Source organism: Staurois parvus, unplaced genomic scaffold (genome assembly GCF_062004578.1).
Source record: "Staurois parvus isolate SC_StPar_1 unplaced genomic scaffold, SC_StPar_1.0 ptg000635l, whole genome shotgun sequence".
NCBI lineage: Eukaryota > Metazoa > Chordata > Amphibia > Anura > Ranidae > Staurois > Staurois parvus.
The window spans coordinates 1,721,246-1,742,667 of record NW_028318431.1 but is presented as its reverse complement, the minus strand read 5'-3'; the positions used below and the strand labels follow the sequence as shown (position 1 = coordinate 1,742,667).

Below are 21,422 nucleotides of genomic sequence, written 5' to 3'. Positions count from 1 at the left end.
GACTAATTTTGCTGTTGTGAGTAACACTTTAAACGCATTTTTAAAATTGAACTTTAGCTGCTATCAGCTTCTTGCATTCCTGTATGGTAGGGCTGGAGTGTGATAGAAGGAAGCTGCAGAAGGAGCCAGTTCTTGTACTAACAAGAAGCATAATGATAGGAGGCGAAAGCAGAAAGAGAGATTAATCACTGTGCTGTTTCTCCTATCCAGTCACAGCACAAGGTGCATCCAGGATAACCTGGGCACAGAGGAAGAAGGTTGAATGATGCTGGCCATCAGACTGAGGACATCTAGTGTCAGAAAATAGTACTGTAGGGGAAATCTCTGGATTGAAGATGAATATTACAACAAGAGCTAGCTTTTTATCTTTTAACCAGTTGCCGCCCGGCCTATAGCCAGATGGCGGCCGGGTGAACAGCTCGTCCCTCCTGGTGAACGCCATATGGCGTCCTTTCAGGCATTCGCAGTGCGCCTGCCCACAGGGCCGCTCTGCGGCGTGATCTGTCACCGGCTGTGTACCTTGGACACGGCCAATGACAGATCTGTGTATCGGCCCCGTTGCCAGTACCATGTGACCTGCTGTGACCAATCACAGCAGGTCACATGACAGTTGTATACGATGGATGGCTTCCTTTCATGCCATCCATAGTATATAAGTGTGTCTAGCTGTGAATGGTCACAGCGATGACGTGCACAAGCTGGACCAATCACAGCCCAGCTGTGTCATGTGATTTAGCTGTGGCCAAATCACAGCTAAGCACAAAAAAAAAAACCCCTGAATGAATCGATGTTATTCAGGTAAATGCTTGCTTATAGCAAAGTAATTCTTTGCTATAAGCAAATTGTGTAAAAAAAAAAAAAAAAAAATACTGATCACTTCCCCAAAGTAGTACAATGTTACTATGGTAACATTATACTACTTTGGTCATAGTGAAATATGAAAATAAAAATCTTAAAAAAAGAATCAGGAGGGACAGACATCTAGGTAGTTGGCTCTGAGGAAGAGGCTAGTCCTCGAAACGCGTCAACCTTTTAGATGTCCATAATTCTCACCATAAGACAGAAACGCAGTGCGAATTGGACAGAGCGGTTCCTTCATGATGCGCCTTATATTTATTGACTATTGTGAGTAGAACACATTTTTTTTAACATTTAATAAACATACTTTTAAGGTAATGCACTAGGCCGGTGCGCCCTCTGTCTGTTTGTTTTTCTCTATTCAGTACTTTTGGACTCCCCGGTTCTTTGAGGGCAGCAAGGCATGCATATCCCAAGAATTTCATTATGTGGTCCCAATGATATGGAGTCCATCTCCAAGTGCAGGAGTATCTGGGTTTTTTCACTTCTACACTATTCTTTTTGGCAACCATGGGTGCCACATCCTCTGGACTAAAGAGGAGAAGGACCTTCTGGCTTGTTATCAGTGCTTAGTTCAAAAGCCTGACATGGGGGTGCATTATTGCGTATGGAATGGGCAACTTGCACATCTGGAAAGCCACTCTATACTGAAGGATATATTCAGATTTTAGAGGAGCGTATATTTCTTTTTCAGGAAAGGCCTTGCACTTTTAAGCAGGACAATGCTTAACTGCATAGTGTGTCTATGACTACAGCATGGCTTCATAGTAGAAGAGTCTGGGTGCTTAACTGGTCTGCCTGCAGCCCACAACTTTCACCATTTGAAAATAATTGGAGCATCTTGAAATAAAAAATATGATAAAGAAGACCCAGGACTGCTGAGCAGTTAGAGTCCTATATCAGGCAAGAGTGGGACAACATTCCTCCCCCAAAACTCCATCAACTGATCTCAGTTCCCAGATGTTTGCAGAATGCTGTTAAAAGAAGAGAGAATGTTACATCGTGGTGAACATGGCCCTTTTCCAACTTTTTTAAGACATGTTGCTGCCCTCAGTTTCAGATTGCCTTATTTTTTCTTAAAAGTATACATTTTCTCAGTTTAAACAATTGATATGTTTTCCATTTTGAATAAAATATGAGCTTTTGAGTATTGCAAATCATTGCATTGTGTTTTTATATAGATTTTACACAGCGTACAAACCTTTTTTGGAAATGGGGTTGTACATGAGCTTTTTTTTTTTTTTGTTAAACATAGCCAGGCATTTTTGCCTGCATAGACTTTAATAGCTGAGCCTGTAAACATGTGACATATGTATTTGAGCACATATTTAAGATTGTAAAAACCTTCCCCTTCTGTAGAACTTCTCTCCTGTAGATAGAGTACTATATCCAATTTATAACATTACCTATGTGATGTAGGCTGTCTATACCAGTAAGACCATAGTCTGTTTTTTTCAAGGACTCCCTGCTTCATCTTGTAGGTATCTGTGGATTCTTCCAGTGGAACCATTGGATAGGCACTTCTTTTGTTAGATACAAATATGTGTGACTGTGCTCAAAATCTGTTAAACTAAAACAAGAAAAAGTAATAAAATGTATCAAAAAAAATTCACTTTCAAAATATTGTGCAACAATAAGTTCACAAACAATGTGTCCACGATAATTATTATATATAGTTAATATATATATATATATATATATATATATATATATATATATATATATGAAATAAATTTGTCCAAAAAAATCCATTTGCATATAGGTGTGAAGTCAAAGCACCCAGTGTCTTTCACCTCTTCAAGTGACTGGCTTACCTCTTTCAACACCAGTTAAAATACAAAGTAAAAATGTGTTCTTTTAAAGGTATCATACACCTTGCAATCCACTTCCAATCTTTTTTGGAGCACTTTGCAATCTTTAATAGCCAATGAGGTTTTGAAAAAAAGAAAAGAAAAAAAAATAGGTTTTCATTTTCTTTCTTCATTTTCCAAAAATTTGTGGCAACAAACGAGATCTGCAAAATACTCACCTTGCCTCTTATCAAATTTCTTGAGGTGTCTTTCCAAAGAGGAGCATTTTTTTTTTTTTGGGGGGGGGGGGGTCATACTATACTGGCATTATAGGGCCTCTGATACTGTGATACGTAGTAGGAAGTGTAATGTGGAAATAAAGCCCTTTAAATGCCTGAAGGTGCTTGTTGGATTTTGGGGTCTTGTACTTGGCTAAACTGTCAAAGTCTCTCACGTGTGGTATCCCCATAAGTAGCATAGTGTATTTTGGGTTTAATTACTTGTAAAAGCAATCCTGTGACTAATTGGCCTCTAGGACTGCTTTTTACATGAAAGCCAATCGTTGGCTTAAAAAAAAAACAAAAAAAAAAACTATACCACAATGATGCCTGCAGCTCCATGAATGAAAAAAAGCGTGTGGTGGTATGCCCACCATTAGAATATACCGCCCTGCATCCACCCACAATGTGGATGAAGAAATCTCTGCCCAAAAATGTTTTTAAAAATATATGCCGATGCATAGGGGCGATTCACCTCAGGCCCCTATGCTTGGGCATATACAGTGGATATAAAAAGTCTACACACCCCTGTTAACATGTCAGGTTTCTGTGATGTAAAAAAATGAGACAAAGATAAATAATTTCAGAACTTTTTCCACCTTTTAACGTGACCTATAAACTGTACAACTGAATTGAAACCCAGACAAACAAATCTTTTAGGTGGAAGGAAATAAAAATTAAAAACTAAAATAATATGGTTGCATAAGTGTGCACACCCTTAAACTAATTGTTTAAGCACCTTTTGATTTGATTACAGCACTCAGTCTTTTTGGGTATGAGTCTATCAGCATGGCACATGGCAATATTTGCCCACTCTTCCTTGCAAAAACACTTCAAATCTGTCAGATTGCAAGGGCATCTCCTGTGTACAGCCCTCTTCAGATCACCCCACAGATTTTTGATCAGATCCAGGTCTGGGCTCTGGCTGGTAAAGCCATTCCTTTGTTGATTTAGATGTATGCTTTGGGTTGTTATCATGTTGAAAGATGAAGTTTTGTGTTGTGTGTATAAATTGCTTTGATCCACAATCAATCCATACAGATCTTCCGTGAAATACAGCTCCAAAAAAATCAAGGAGAGTAGTTTAAATTTGCCACATCACCAAAGTGATACTGCAGTGCTGGTATGAAAAAGACCAGGATGTACTAGGCTGCTGGTGCTCGCCTGTTCCTCAAAAAGTAGAGTGGCGCTAGTACTGGCACTCTGCTACATATGAGAATCATCATGCAATTGTAACACCTCAGCAACCTGGGAACGGGGTTGGGTACACCTGACCTTAGCAGGGACCTCTACTCCATTGTCTGAGCTATCTGTCGGGGTACTGCTACCATCTACAGATTCGTATTCCGAGCCTGATTCTGTCAGTGAGGCTTCCCCTTCGTTCTCATCTGACATGGTCAGAATCCTATAGGCCTCTTCGTTTGGACATTTTGGCCACTAAATTTTTATAGGTACCTAGTGTGACTCACGGGAAAAAGAACACCTGGCTGTCAGGGACTGCTTGAAACGGTACAAATAAATTTACCTGCTAGTGCTAGCAGAGATCAGGCCTGATCTTGCTAACCCTGCAGTTTTGTGTGCAATGTATCTATATGCGTAGGGTCTAAACACAGGTGCTGTCAGGTGCCTGGGTTGATCCTGCTAACACTGCATTTTTTGGAACACTATACTATTGTTAACACTGGTATAGTGCTGACCTGATCAAAGATATTGACCTGTTCAGACACTATACTAGCAATGGAGGTTTATTGTGTATGTGAGTGTGTTCCTGGCAATCAAAGGGTTAAATGTGATGACTGATGTAGTGGAGGACAATCTGAGGCTATCTGGGATGGACGCTAAATAATGCTAACGCTATCTGAAGTCACCTGTGACACTAATACAGTGATCAGTAAAAAAAATCAGAGGGTTAAATGTGACCTATCAGTGCTTTTACTGTCTCAGTGTAGTGGTTTGACTCATGTGGCTCTGCTTTCTTCTCTCTCTGGAACTGAATGTACTCCAGGGAGAGAAGATCGCACCATTTCCTGTGCCTGTGTATTGTAAACACAGGCACAGGAAGATCTCTGATAGGGCAGGGATCAATCAGCAGATCCAGGCCGAACATCACTGGCCTGAATCTGCTGATTGTTGGTGCACCAAATCACAACACATGCGCGCCCCCTACCCGCGAACACGGCGGGAGCGCAGACCACGTCTTATATACGTGATTTTTGTGTAGGCAGTCCGCCCTGTAGCAGTAAACCTGCTATAGGGCAGAGCGTAACTGGTTAATAAAAATGATCAAAGGTACACTCACATTGTCATGTATCATGCCCGACAGTAAGAAGGTATGTTTATGTACAAGAAAATCTGCTGGCTCCAGCCGTGAACACAGGCTGTGGTTCAGTGTGGGGAACTTCACACAGAGCATGGCTCTGCCTAGCATGTTTCGATGTGTCATGCAGCATGGTAGGGTGACCTCACTTTTTCTTCTGCAGTGTTGCTGCCGCTGTAGCCATTGATAACCTTATTTGTGATTGGCCATACTTTGCACATTGCTCTGTCTCTCTGTCAGAAAATTAGGAAAATTAAGTCCCCAAAACCCCTCTATCACTGCTCAGCAGAGTGCAGGATAAATCCAGCTTGCCAGCTGCATTTACTATATAAAAAAAAAAGAGAGATAAATTACTTTTGTTATAAAACATTGAAAACTAAAGAAAAATCGAGGCTTCAGCCCTGGTTCATACTGATGCGGTGCGGAATTCGCAGCGTTTTCTGTGCGAATTCCGCACCGCATGAGAATTGCACGCGTTTATGCGAACCGCTGCTGGTGTGTGTGTGTTAACAACACCCCAAAAGTGGTCCGCAAAACGCAGTGTGATGTGCAGAATCGGATCGCATAGGTGTGATTACCCATGTGATCCGATTCTAGTGCGGACCAAAAAAAAGGGTCCTGCACCTTTTGGTGCGGTGCCATTAGAGCCATACAAAATGTATGGCTCCAATCGCACCGCATACAAATTGCATGTGATCACCTCATCCCTTCAGTCTCCTCTTGCATTACTAACCTACTAAGCGACATATCGGCATGGATGTCACTCCACTTCCTCAAGCTCAATCTTTCCAAAACTGAGCTCTTAGTATTCCCCCCAGCCCGTGCCCCCCCCCCTGACTTCTCCATCAAGATCAATAACACAATCATCAGTCCCTCCCCTCATGCCAGGGTACTAGGTGTAATCCTAGACTCCTATCTGTCCTTTCACCCCCATATCCAATCACTGTCCAAATCTTGTAGACTTTACCTCTGTAACATCTCCAAGATACGCCCGTTCCTAACCTCGGAAACCACTAAGCAACTTATTCACTCCTTTGTTATATCTTGCCTTGGCTATTGTAACTCCCTCCTCATTGGCGTACTTCATCGCAGGCTATCCCCTCTTCAGTCTATCATGAATGCTGCTGCCAGACTTATCCACCTTACTAACCGTTCTGTATCTGCCACCCCTCTCTGCCAATCCCTCCACTGGATTCCCATTGCCCAACGGATAAAATTCAAAACATTAACAATAACATATAAAGCCATTTATAACTCTGCCCCAAATTACATCAATGATCTTGTCTCTAAATATCACCCAAACCATACTCTCCACTCCTCGCACGACCTCCTGCTCTCTAGCTCCCTTGTCTCCTCCTCCCATGCTCATCTCCAGGACTTTTCCAGAGCTTCCCCCATCCTCTGGAACTCTCTACCCCAATTTATCAGACTATCGCCTACTCTGCTCACTTTTAGGCAATCTCTGAAAACCTATCTCTTCAGAGAAGCCTATCCTGCCCTCAGTTAATAATGGAATCTTCTACTCTTCCAACCAGTCCATCTCCCACAGTTACTACCTTTTGTACCACTAGCTCCTCCCTCCTAGATTGTAAGCTCCAAGGAAGAGGACCCTCCTTTCCCTCTTGTATTGAACTGTATTGTTGCTGTATTGTCTCCCGTTCTATTGTAAAGTGCTGAGCAAACTGTTGGCGCTATATAAATCCTGTATAATAGTAATAATTTGCACAGGAATGCGGTGAGGCTCCTGTGCGAATCACATGCGATATACCGCACCGCATATATGTGAGCCCAGGCTTAGACTTTAGATTCTATAAAGTACTAACTAGGAGTTATGATTATTTTTAAAAGTACTTACTACATCACATCCCATATACACCATGTTATATGCCCACTACCATGAGTTTAGGCAGAATAATGCCAACTATTCAGTGCTACTAAGGAGTATATTTTAACAGCAGTTAGCCCAGTAGCAGGGTTTGCACTAAAGCTGTGAAAGATGTATTGATGACTCCTAATTTAAACATTGTTTATATTGCCCCCACCCCAGCTAGTATTTGACATACCAGCACAATTGAAACCACAAGGCATGTGTCTGGAGACATTGGCACAGTTTGACATGATATAAAACAATATTTAAGATGACATCATTGTAGAGGATTCTGGGAATTCCAATGACCGCACTATGTAATTGTCTGTCTGTCCAGACTGTCACCAAGGGCTCTTGTTTAAGTGAAGAATGCTTTTCAGATGTCTGCAGGAACCAACCCTCATATGTAGTCTGTTGACAAGTGAATTTATGACTTGCAGTGATGTTCAGAGTATTATTTCATTGTACTTTGTCTTATAAATGTGGAACTACTTTGCACCATTACTGCCGCAGCTGAAAAAAACATCATTACTTAAAAGCAGAGCTGCTCTTGTATGGTCCGATTATTTTAAAATATGCCAAAGGCATTGGTTACAACGTTGTAACCTTTAGTAGCCAATATGCAAGTGAGGATGAATCAGAATTTATAGTTTGCAGAGATTTTGCTACAGTTTTTGATCTTGTTACATGCAGTGGGATTTAGATGTTATTAAAGCCAAATGAAAAAGTTTTAGTGTGTTTAGGAATGTTGTAATCAGAGCAACTATGTCAAATCTCCTGATCATGCTAAGGCCCCTTCCACAAGGAGCAGACTGCTCCAGGAGTCCACTTGTTCAGCTGGGTATCTGTCCACTGATCCCCGCTGAGCAGTCAGATGGCTGGTCCATGTCTGCTCCGCTTATGCAGAGCGGACACACACACAGCCCATTCTCTTCTATGGGCATTGGATGTAAATGGACCGACTGCCTGTTTACACCTGACTACTCCGATCCACTATACAGAATCATGTAAATGTAAATCGTTTATCCTTTGCAAAGTTTGAGGCTCCATGCTCACAGGCTTAAAAAAAACACCAGTTGACAAGAAAAAAAAGCTAATTTTGAGCTGTTTTTTTTTTTTTTTTTTGTATTAGCGTTTAGGAGTATTTAGCAGGATTTAGGAGTGTTTCGTTTTTTTCTGGCAGAAAAACGCTCTAAAAAAAAATGCAGAACAAAAGTTTTTTTTTTTCTGTCTCTAAATGCTGAACTTAAAAAATGCCTCTAGACTACCTAATGTGCAAAACACTAAACTTCTCCAGGAGCAGCATTTTTTTAAGCCAGTGTGCATAGGGCCTCAGAGTGGGTATATTGAGGGTTGTAGCATTTTTTATGGGGTATATCAACACCTAAATACAGCTGGAGGCATGAACTATGAGCCAAACTGTTTCTGAACAAATATACCTGTAAAAAACGAAATCAAAGTAATTACGAGAACCATCAGGGCCAGTTCACACAATACATGTTTCACTGTGCTTTTTGTGGAAATTTAAACATATTTTACAGGAACTGGAACTTTAGTCTGCAATGATGATCAGTTTGTCAACATCAATTCGAAAATTTGTTTTTATAGTGTTGTAGTAGACAGTATATCTACATAGTTTAGATACATTGCTGTTATAGGTCTGGGCGCAGTCTTATCAGGTTATAGCGTTCCCATCCTGTGAGCTTTCTCTGCTGCACACACCCATTCAAGGCCTAGCAACCCCAGTACAAAGGTAGAGTGGGTAATCTACTAGCTTTATTGTTGGGATTACTCTAAGATTACTTATTCTAAAGGGATCCTCAAAGATTTTCCACTTTTACTATTTGGATCTGATGGTTCTCAAAGTCTTTGAGTTTGGGATTGCTCCAGTTAATCTTCCAGTGATAAAATTGGGTTCGTTGGCTTCTGTAATCCACTGTGTCTGCGTGGGCATATCATGACATATTGTGCTGAAGTAGCACAATTTCATATGTAGCTTGCCAACATCTGTGCGACTTCATGCACAGATATCGATGCAAGTCGAACATGAAGTCGCCAAAATAGTACAGGAACCTTTTTCAAAATCAGTGCAAGTCGGAGTCGCACTGATTTGAATGGTTCCATAGGCACAAATATGGTGCGACTTGTCGTGTGATTTTTGAACTGTCAAATTGCATGACAAACAGCATTGGTGTGAACAGGGGCTCAGATTGTTCAAGATATCAGTTTATCCTGGAAGCATGAGGTGTGCAGCAGGAGATAATGCCATGATATGGAGGATCTTGCCTGAATTTGTAGACAGATTTTATGTCAGCGTAATGGAAATTCTTGTTCCTAGTGACCCCTACATGTGGCACCAGACCCAAAAGTCAGTGGCTGCGTTTGTTAAAGACTATGGGGTTGATTTACTAAAACTGGAGAGTGTGAAATATGGTTCAGGTGTGCATGGTAGCCAATCAACTTATAACTTCAGCTTGTTCAATTAAAGCGGACCTCCACCTAAAAGGGGAAGTTCTGCTTTAAGTCTTTGTCCCCCTCTCCCCATTAAGGATTGGCACATTTGGGGAGCAGAGAGATCAGGTACCCAAATTTGACACTTACCCGCTCCCACTTCCCGCCTATGCGATCGGAAGTTGTCCTTCACCCCCTCCTTCCTCATAGTCTTCTGGGACATGTGACAGGTCCCAGAAGACTACGGGGCCATTCACAAAGCGCAGCGATTCTCGCGCATGCGAAGTGGGCACAGGCTGTGAAGCCGCAAGCTGTTACAGCTGGGTTCCCACACTGAAGATGCTGGGGAGAGAAGACGGTCAGTGAAATCAGCCGTGGTGAGGACACCGCTGGACCAAGGGACAGGTAAGTGTCTGTATTTTAAAAGTCAGCAGCTACAATTTTTGTAGCTGCTGATTTTATTTTTTTTTCAGGTGGAACTCCGCTTTAAGCTTTGGCAATAAAAATTAGCTGTATGGATTCTGTGCAGCGCTACACCAGATTTTGCACTCTCCAGTTTTAGTAAATCAACCCCAATTGCTCTTAGGTCTACGAAAAGAACAGTTGTCAGCAGCAATCAGCTAAAAGGTAAGACAAAGTTCTCCTTTCACTGAATTCATAAGCATAAGACCAATTCTGTACACAGTTTCCTGGTGAACAACCAAAAAATAACGTTTTGTATGACTTATTTCATTTAATTTCAGACCCCAGACACAAAGTAAAAATACACGTCTAGTAGAAACATTTCAACAATCGCATTGGTAAAAATTGTAAAAGTTGAGTCCTTGTGTTTTGATTACAGAAGAAAGGTCGGCAAGATTCTTATGGCTATCCTCTGATTAGACCACCCACATTTGTTGTTTTTGAGTTAATGTCCTGTTGTGATAGAATTAAAGTACAAACAAGACCAAATAAAACTTGAACAAACCATTGTCCTTCCATAAATTGCATTTGCATTTTGTGTTTTATTAAACATCATGTTTCCATGCTTGGAAGAAGAATATGTGCAGTATGCTGTCTGTACCAGCCAATCAAAAGCCAATGTTCAGAAAACAAAATTAGGATTGTGATTGCCTGCATGAAAACATGTTACTTTTTTATCTTTTTGATACATCTGGCCAAGTCATTATTATTGAGCTGCATAACCTTTGTATGCTGATTTACTGTATGTACTGGTGTTGACCAGGTATCTAGTAGGCCAGTATTTATCTAGTAGGTTGACTGGTACCTCCTGATCTGTGATCTCCTGGACTGTACACTACAGTATGTCAGGGAATGACACCATCTTGTCCATCAAGGTTGTAGTTACATATTCCATGACTTTATCATGGGTGTGTGTACAGCTGGCTTTGCTATGGAATTTTGTTTGTATCATCTTCCCAACTGCAGTCAGATCAGTGAACCTCTTTCCTTGTCAAAGAGGATAAGCCTTGCTATCTCCCCCCATATAATGTCAAAATGTATTAGTCATGTATTAGCAATATGTCTTGCTAGTTTACCTTCTTTAACCTCAAACTGGCATAACTGTTCATCTGTTTTTTTGATTGGCACAATCATATTGCTATTTACACAATTTCAAAAGCAAATTCTGCCTGAGCGTTAGAAGAAAATAGCATAACCCACATGTCTTTATTGTAGTACATGCATACAATCAATTATGACTTGGCAAGTCAGTTTAACCACTTCCGCACCTCCCTTTAGCAGAAATACTGCTACAGATTGGCACGGGTGCGCAAAATCACGTGTGTATACGTGATTTAGCAGTTCTGGGTAGGGGCATACGTGCACCCTACCTGCATCGCCATTCGCGGCCTCGGCTGCCAATCACCAAGTCCCGGCTGATGATTCCCCGCCAGCACCCGGCGATCTCCGAGGATATCTGATGGGGGAGAGACCTGTATGTAAACAATACAGATGTCTCCCCTGTCAGCTCTTGCATAGCAGAGCCATACAAAGCTGTGTGCTTACAGTGAAAAACACACACAGCCCACATAGTAATACAGCACACAGTTAACCCTTTGATCACCCCACATGTTAACCCCTTCCTGCCCAGTGCTATTAGTACAGTGTCAGCACTTTATTATTAGCACTGATCACTGTATTGGCGTCACTGAGGATGACACCAAGTCAGTTCCCCCCCAGTATCAGAATGCCTGCCGCAGTCCTGCAATAAGTCGCTGATCGCCGCCATTACTAGTAAAAAATAAAAATAGAAAATATACCACCATTTGTAAATGCTATAACTTTCACGTAAACCAATTAATTTACAAGTATTGGGATTTTTTAGCAAAGAAATGTAGCAGAATACATTTTGGCCTAAAATTTTTTTACTGGATATGTTTAATAGCAAAAAGTCTAATAGTTTTTTTTTTCAAAATTGTCGGTCTTTTTTTGTTTATAGTGCAAAAAAGGATGTTATTATTATTATTACTTTTTTTTTTTTTGTAGGTATCTTATCTGCTTGATGGGGGCTCAATGGAACATGAAGATTTTTGTGGACATGCTGGGAGATTGGACCCAGGAGACTTGCAGGTGACCATAAAATATTTCATACACAAAGAAGAATTTTCTTATCATGATAAAATAAATTAATTAATGTTTGTTTGTTTTTGTTTTTTTTTTAATTAAACTTCCTTTTAATTGCTATTTCCTTTTGTATGCATAGTGGATGACAGCAGGTCGTGGTATTGTCCATGCTGAGATGCCTTGTACACAAGAGCCAGCACATGGCTTGCAACTGTGGGTCAATTTGAGAAGTTCAGAGAAGATGGTTCCTCCTGAATATCAAGAACTGAAAAGTGCTGACATTCCTAAGCCATCTAAAGATGGAGTAACTGTTACTGTCATCTCTGGAGAGTCAATGGGAGTTAAGGTTGGTGTTTGGTAAAGGATAAAAATTATAACTGATAGTTATGCAGGCCATAGACGGGGAGAAAAATGGCCGATTTTTCTTTTAAAAAACGGCCGACGTTACCAGCAATGGTAAAAAAAATCGGCCGATTTTCATCTCGTCTACAGCCGGCAAAAAGTGTCCCTGCAGAGAGCTCTGCCATTTCTTTGACAGTTCCTTGACATTTATAGCGGTTGCAACAATGTATCTATTTGTATCCATTTAGGATACAGATGTTTTTATTCGGAAACAAATAGATACAATGTTGCAACCGCTGTAAATGTCAAGGAACTGTCAAAGAAATAGCGGAGCTCTCTGCTGGGACACTTTTTGCCGTACTGGAATTCCTCCTCCTCCCTCCTCCCTCCTCCTCCTCCTCCTCCAAATCAGCCGATTTTTTTTCCAACTTTACCGATAAAAAAATCGGCCAAAATACCGAAAAACGGCCGAACAAATAGCCCACTAACGATCCGAAAATCGGCCGATTTTATTTTCGGCCGATTTTCGACCCATCTATGGCCTGCATTACTGTACTGGGAGAAATTCAGACTTCTGTATCTAAATGGTTGTGTGGCCAGCACTATATTGCCAAAAGCATTCGGATACCCCTCCAAATCATTGGATTCAGGTGTTCCAATCACTTCCATGGCCACAGTTGTATGCAATCAAGCACCTAGGAATGCAAACTGCTTCTACAAACGTTTGTAAAAGATTGAGTTGTTATCAGGAGCTCAGTGAATTCAAGCGTGGTACTGTGATAGGCTGCCACCTGTGCAGTTAGTCCATCCGTGAAATTTCCTTGCTACTAAATATTCCACGGTCAACTGTCAATGGTATTATAACAAAGTGGAAGCAACTGGGAACAACAGCAACTCAGCCACAAAGTGGTAGGCCACATAAAATGACAGAGCGGGGTCAGCGCATGCTGAAGCGCACAGTGCGCAGAAGTCGCCTACTGTCTGCAGAGTCAATAGCTAAAGACCTCCAAACTTCATGTGGACTTCAGATTAGCACAACAACAGTACGTAAAGAGCTTCATGGAATAGGTTTCCATGGCCGAGCAGCTATATTTAAGCCTTACATCATCAAGTGCAATGTAAAGTGTTGGATGCAGTGGTGTAAAGCATGCCACCACTGGACTCTAAAGCAGTAGAGACATGTTCTCTGGAGTAATGAATCACGCTTCTCTGTCTGGCAGTATGATAGACGTGTCTGGGTTTGGCAATTTGCAGGTGAACCTTACTTGCCTGACTGCATTGTGCCAGATGTAAAGTTTGGTGGAGGGGGGATTATGGTGCGGGGTTGTTTTTCTGGGGTTGGGCTTGGCCCCTTAGTTCCAGTGAAGGAAACTCTTAAGACGTCAGCATACCGAGACAGTTTGGATATATTTCATGCTCCCAACTTTGTGGGAACAGTTTGGGGATGGTCTCTTCCTGTTCCAATATGACTGTGCACTGGTTTGCGGTGGAGGAACTTGACTGGCCTGCACAGAGGTCTGACCTCAACCCAATAGAACACCTTTGAGGTGAATTAGAGCAGAGACTACGAGCCAGGCCTTCTCATCCAACATCAGTGTCTGACCTCACAAATGTGCTTCAAACATTACCATAGACACACTCCTAAACCTTGTGGACAGCCTTCCCAGAAGAGTTGAAGCTGTTATAGCTGCAAAGGGTGGGCCGACTCAATATTGAAACCTATGGACTAAGACTGGGATGCCATTAAAGTTCATGTGTGTGTAAAGGCAGGCGTCCTAATACTTTTGGTAATATAGTGTATAAGAGTTTGTAGTCTTGGGAAGTGCACAAGTGGAACACCTTGTATGAGGGTGTCTCACAGTGGATAAGTGGGTGTACACCAAAGTATGCTCCATCTTCTTCTTTTTTTTTTTTTTTTTTAAGGCTGAACTCCAGACACTGCTAAACACTTAGTTGAAACATGTATATGTCAGCTGATCTCCTGCCATTCTTATTCATACATTCTTGTAATACATACAGGCAGAACTGCCAAACAGTAAGGACGAGGTCGTACAGCTCCCTACAGACTACACTGTGGTTAATCAATATAGCATGGTCGTGAACAAATATCAACCTGTGATTTCACAATAAAGAAGCATTGATTCAGTCACTGAGAGGCAATTGAAATACCCAGCAATTTTTGATATGGATAAGCAGATGACAAGCCAGTTTTGAGCTTACACAAGGCTTTGTTTCCCTGGTCCTGGCAGTAGTTTCCCTGGTCTGAACAGAGCAGTTCAGGAGATAGGGGAGTATGTGCTGCTAGTTGGGGGAATAAAAATAAAGTTACCTTTTTACTTTGCCCTGCACAGGCATAGGAATGGATCAGGAGAGACAAAACAGAGGGCGCACAGGCCTAGTGCATTACCATAAAAAATAAAGTATGTGTTGTACTCACAAACGACAAAGTCAAGGCACATCATAAAGAACAGCTGGGTCAACACCGCGCTGAGTAACAGTCCGTAATAGGGAGTTTAGACATCCAAAAGGCTGACGCGTTTCGAGGACTTGCCTCTTCCTCAGAATGGATCCATTTAAGCCCTGTTTTCATCATTCAAAACACTGTTAGCCCTTGGAAAATGAGAATCAGAATTGTTTATTCTTGTCACAGAACATGATTTCCTTAGCAGTCATGGTCATGAATAATTACCTGCATGCCCGGTTAAGAATTTTGTGTACACTTTTAAATCAAGAGCATTAAATAGTGACTATCTGCTACATCAGATTATAGACGAGAACAAAAGAAATGCAACTCTTTTGAACTGTGATCACACATGGAACTGAGTGTTGAAGATATGTTTTATTAGTTTTAAGTGGAATATTTGGCTTAGATAGGAAGAAGTTTGATGAAATTGTTAGGGTTCCCTCAGTGGTTTTGTGGTGCAGCAGTCTGTACCACTTTTTATGGGTTAACATTAATACAGCCCCAGAACTCACAATGAAGTAACCCTTTGGTAACAGCAACATACCAAATTTAAAAAAAACAAAAACAAAAAAAAGAGAATTCAGTCGTGGATGACAACGCTTCAACCCAACCTCTTAGTGTGACCTAGTATGCATTTTAACAACTTTTCACTTGTTTCCCAAAATTACCAAAAACACACAAAATCGTGAGCCATTTGTTTTTTCACCGAAATATATAAGCTCACCATGCGTGCCAAGGGTCCTCGTGTCTGGTGAGTCTTACACTAACACTTCAAAACAAAGAAACTGACGCTGTCATCCTGATTTGTAAAACTGAATAATGGGGCAAAAATAAAACTTGTATAATAAAGTTGGCAAATTGTAAATTCTTAAGCCCATTAATGACTAGTTCTCTGTACGGAAACAGATTCACTTTAAAAATATTATACCTAACGTTCTAGCCTAAGAGCAGGTGCCCCAATATGACCACAAGTATGTACATTATACACTTAATCTGGCTTTCTGCCACTGGGTTTCCCTAAAATTTGTATTTATTTTATTTATTAGAGGTACTTATATGACGCCGTCAATTTTTGCAGTGCTTTACAAATTTAAAGCGCTGCGTAAATTGACGGCGCTAGTACATCTATATACCTCCTATATATTGTACATTCACATCAGTCCCTAGCCCTCATGGAGCGTATAATCTAATGTCCCATACATAAAAGGGCCAATTTAGACAGGAGCCAATTAACCTACCAGCATGTCTTTCGAGTGTGGGAGGAAACCGAAGTACCCGGAGGAAACCCACGCAGGCACAGGGAGAACATGCAAACTGCAGGCATTTGGTCGGGATTCAGACTAACGATCCCAGTACTGCCAGGTGGAAGTGCTAACCATTTAGCCACTGTGCTGCCCGGGTGTACAGTGTATGGAAGCTGTAAATAAGGTTGCTACCCTAATTTTTGGGTAGAATCTGCCATGTCTTTTACCAGTACATCAGAAGTATCAAAATCCACACACATTGGCCTTGCTTTTTAGAAGTTTCTTACTATAAAACCATCAATACAGAATTAGCCAGTAGCAGAACATCGAATGTGTTTCACAACAGAAAGTGTTTAGCCATAACTAAACTTGACTCAAGCTGCTCGAACCAAAAAAACAAAAATGACCCAATTCCCATGCATTCAATGTAGATGTGGTAATCCTCTCTGCGATGTCATTGTGTTCTGACAGCGGGGAGGCTAACCTGCAGTCAGAATATCTTCTATTGCTTGTGGAACTGATCAAGCAAGAATATACCCATAGGGGTGTTGAACAGAAGTAATTCGGTAGATCGACTTCTGTACAACCACAGTGGCCACACATGGATTGAAATTCGGACAGTCGATGCTGAACCAGCGAAATTTCAATCCATGTATGCCCAGCTTAACTAGAATATATGGAGTAATGCAGGGTACACACTCTAGCCTGTTGGGCTGATTGGAAAAAACCTTTCAGATCACTGTATTAACACAAGCAATGTTAGTACAGCAATCTCCCCACTATGCTGTTGTGTTCTGACAGGAAGAACGCCCCCCCCCCCGGCAGGATACATTGAGCTGCACTTGCAGCCACTGGCTGTGAGCGCTGATTAGATTCCAGTCGGCTGCTGGTTTTCTAACATGCCCATTCGACAGAAGCTTGACAAGCTGTTGTACACACTGGCTTAATATCGACCAGTTTTTGCTCAGTGTGTACCATCCTTAAGGATTCATTTTGAATATCCAATCATATGAAAAGCAGATTCCTGTATATTTCTTTCATTCGGTATTTGATGTAAACACAACTACAATTTTGTTCAATAAATATTCTCAACTCTTCCAGTAAATCAGCCCCTATGTGTTAAAAATCAGTCTCTGTTGATGTACATTTTATTGGACAACTGTCCACAGTTGCTTACCTGCACTGTCCACATCTGAATATTGGAGGGAGTAGAAACTTTTCAATAAATGTCAAATGGTCATTTGAAACCGCTCTACTGTCTACATTCATTTTTTGTAGGCGCTGTGGAAAATGCTCTCAGACAAGCACCTTAATGATGGTGCATCTTTATTGGGTGAGACAAAGTAGCAAATATAATAAAATTTGACCAGCCTGAAGTGGACAGTGTGACTCCAACGGACGGCCCATCCGCTCTGAAAGGAGCTGAGATCGGAGAATGCTCCTGTCGACTTCAAATCACGTGGTGGTTTGTTTGACAAAGCGCAACTGCGTGAACCGTCATCTTGGTAATCCTACACATGCTCCCAACTGAAGCCAACGCCGGACACTGACTTTGCTTGCCATGGTGACACCACCCGGGACGCTGACACCACGTGATTTGAAGTCGATAGGAGCATTCTCCGATCTCAGCTCCCTTCAGAGCGGATGGGCCGTCCGTTGAAGTCACACTGTCCACTTCAGGCTGCTCAAATTTTATTCATATTTGCTACTTTGTCTCACCCAATAAAGATGCACATTAAGGTGCTTGTCTGAGAGCATTTTCCACAGCGCCTATTTTTTTCAGTTCTCTTCATCATGCAAATGATTACAAGGCAGCAGTGGTGAGCTCATGATTAACTGTTCACATGTTTCCACCTGGAGTGGCCTCTCTGCGCTCATTTGTATGAGTTTCCCATTCATTTTTTGTAAATGGTTATGAGTATCGTTAAATAGGTATGGTCCACTGTTTCAGTTACACCATATTAGCAGTAGATGTCCTAAGCACATGATGTTTGGTACCTCCAAACTGATAAAAAATTGTAATCGAAGATATACAGTTGCAAGAAAAAGTATGTGAACCCCTTGGGATTACGTGGAGTTTTGCATGAATTGGGCATAAAATGTGCTCTGAACGTCATCTAAGTCACAACAATAGAAGAACACAGTCTGCTGAACATAATACTACACAAACATTAGATGTTGCCATGGTTTAATTGCACATAAAATGTAAACATTCACAGTGCAGGGAGGAAAAAGTATGTGAACCGTTGGACTTAATAACTGGTTGACCCTCCTTTGGCAGCAATAACCTCAACCAAACGTTTCCTATAGTTGCAGATCAGACCTGCACAACGATCTGGAGTAATTTTGGACCATTCCTCTTCACAAAACTGTTTCAGTGTAGCAATATTCTTGGGATGTCTGGTGTGAATCGCTCTCTTAAGGTCATGCCACAGCATTTCAATCGGGTTGAGGTCAGGACTCTGACTGGGCCACTCCAGAAGGTGTATTCTGTACTGTTGCAGCCATTGTTTTGTTGAATTACTTGTATGCTTTGGGTCATTGTCCTGTTGCATCACCCATCCTCTGCAGAGCTTCAGTTGGCGGACAGATGGTCGTCCGTTTTCCTGCAAAATGTCTTGATAAACTCTGGAATTCATTTTCCCATCAATGACAACAATCCGTCCAGGCCCTGAGGCAGCAAAGCAGCCCCAAACCATGATGCTCCCTCCGCCATGTTTTACAGTGGGGATGAGGTTTTGATGTTGGTGTGCTGTGCCTTTTTTTCTCCACACATAGTGTTGTGTGTTCTTCCCAAACAACTCAATCTTGGTTTCATCTGTCCACAGTATATTTTGCCAGTAGTGCTGTGGAACATCCAGGTGCTCTTTTGCAAACTTCAAACGTGCTGCAATATTCTTTTTGGACAGCAATGGCTTCCTCCGTGGTGTCCTCCCATGTACTCCATTCTTGTTTAATGTTTTCCTTATTGTAGATGTGTCAACAAAAATGTTAGCATGTGCCAGAGATTTCTGTAGGTCTTTAGCTGACACTCTGGGATTCTTCTTTACCTCATGCAGCATTCTGCGCTGTGCTCTTGCAGTCATTTTTACAGGACGACCACGCCTAGGGAGAGTAGCAACAGTGCTAAACTTTCTCCCTTTGTAGACCATCTGTCTTACTGTGGACACATGAACATCAAGGCTTTTGGAGATACTTTTGTAACCCTTTCCAGCTTCATGTAAGTCAACAATTCTTGATCATAGGTCTTCTGAGAGCTCTGTTCTGCGAGGCATGGTTCACATCAGACAGTGCTTCTTGAAACCAGTAAACCCAAAACAGGTGTGTGTGTTTTAAGGGCAGGACAGCTGTCAGCAACACATTCAATATCATCACACTGATTGGAGTCAAGGTTGGCTCACTCCTGGCTCCAATTAGCTCTGGGAGAAGTCATTAAGCTAGGGCCTCACATACTTTTTCCTCCCTGCACTGTGAATGTTTACATGTTACGTGCAATTAAACCATGGCAACATCTGTTTGTGTAGTATTATGTTCAGCAGACTGTGTTCTTCTATTGTTGTGACTTAGATGACGTTCAGAGCACATTTTATGCCCAATTCATGCAAAACTCCACGTAATCCCAAGGGGTTCACATACTTTTTCTTGCAACTGTAAGTAGGCTGCCATAGCTGACCTCTCCTTGTGAAAATGCTGTCTGCTTAACTGTTATACAGGTCCAATGGCTTCAGACACTTACTCAGAACAAGAACATAGCTCATGAGTTCTATCTTTACTGGCTAAATCTATGTTCTAGTTTAGCAAAAATAGGGAAACCAGAGACAGCCAGGCAACTTGCATTTTCCAGAATGAGATCTGCTATGGCAGTCTACATATATTCTATCTTTTTAAGTAGGAGCAAGCAGGCATAACTGCCACCCACTTCTTCTGTCTCTTAGATACTATACCCCGCATTCTTTCTGCACTGAAATTTTTAACTCTACCCACTTGTTGCAGCCATTATAAGTAGTTGCACTCCCACTGTTAGATTGTTCATTTATTTTACAATAAGGAAAGGCAGCTGTGCTAGGGAGAAATGGCAGTTAGCTTGGAAGCGGAGTTGGGAGCTACAATGAGGCTCATTGCTGGACCCTAAGGTGGTAATTCAGCCTTCTGACTTCTAACATTAGGCGGGTTGCACTCTTAATGTAGTTTGTTATGACAATATTGTGAAAACCTATTGTGCCATAAGTTGGTCCTGCTCTCCCGCAAGGCGCTAAAAATGCATAAAATGTCCATGTGTTTCGAAAAACATAACTTGCTAGAACATTTGCTTTATGTCAGATGATAACTTAACACAGAAGAAAACATGAATTTCACAAGAAGCGTTCTTTCTTCCTTTGCATGGCTTCCTTCCATCTTCCTCCTCCCTACATGACTTTCACTTTTTGTTAGACCAAAAGGAATCCAGACAGCAAGTATGTAAATTGATAACATGTATAGGCTGATGCCAGTTGTCTCTTCTACTTTAGTTTCCACTTAATCACATTGAAACGGTCAATGAATGTTTATATGTGGTGAGTTACTTCAGCATGGAAAGGCGATAAATCTCAGCATGGCTCCTGGAACATGGTGGAAAAAAAAAAAAAAACCTTTCAACATTTATAGCTGCGATTCTGCATTTACCATTGCCAGCCTATGAAAAATCTAAAAAGACATTATGGTGCAGTTGTGATTTTGTAGGGGGGATCTTATGTCCTGGCTAGCTCTGGATAGACTGCTGTAACCTATATTTGCCTGCTTAGTTAGGTTATAGAAGCATCTCCATGTTTGATTTTGGCCTTTGGTGACATTGGTGTTACAGAAAGATCTAGTGTTACTAAAAGATTCAACATGAAGGCGATCAGGGTATGATGATGATGAATTGACCTTGTCATTAACATCCTGTGTGAATTCTGGGGCTTCTGATGGGAAGGTTGCTCATGTTATGTCAGTGTAGAGGGTTCATTTAGAAAGATGAGCTTCCTAATGCTTCTTATGGCCCACTATTTCATTGTACTGCATATTTGTCAGGCTACTTCTGTTCAAGGGTTTACCCATAGCAGTAGCAAACCATGCAACTGCCATGGGCCCAAAAGCACTTGGGGGCCCAGAGCTGTCTGTCCTTTATAGTGATATATATATATATATATAGTTTGGGACAGGGTGGATTTGATTTAAATCATGGTTTTGTACATAAAGACTAATTCTTGCTGGTATAACTTTAATAT

At 41.4% G+C, this 21,422-nt stretch overlaps 1 protein-coding gene across 2 annotated transcripts in view; it reads left to right on the top strand.

The window, feature by feature from the left end:
• Nucleotides 1-21,422, top strand: part of PIR (pirin) — a 69,235-nt gene that overhangs the window by 13,730 nt on the left and 34,083 nt on the right. For both annotated transcript variants that reach the window (XM_089693634.1, XM_089693633.1), the window contains 2 exons: nucleotides 12,049-12,132; nucleotides 12,266-12,472. In XM_089693634.1, coding sequence (XP_089549760.1) covers nucleotides 12,049-12,132; nucleotides 12,266-12,472 — 291 coding nt within the window. The remainder of the gene's footprint in view (nucleotides 1-12,048; nucleotides 12,133-12,265; nucleotides 12,473-21,422) is intronic.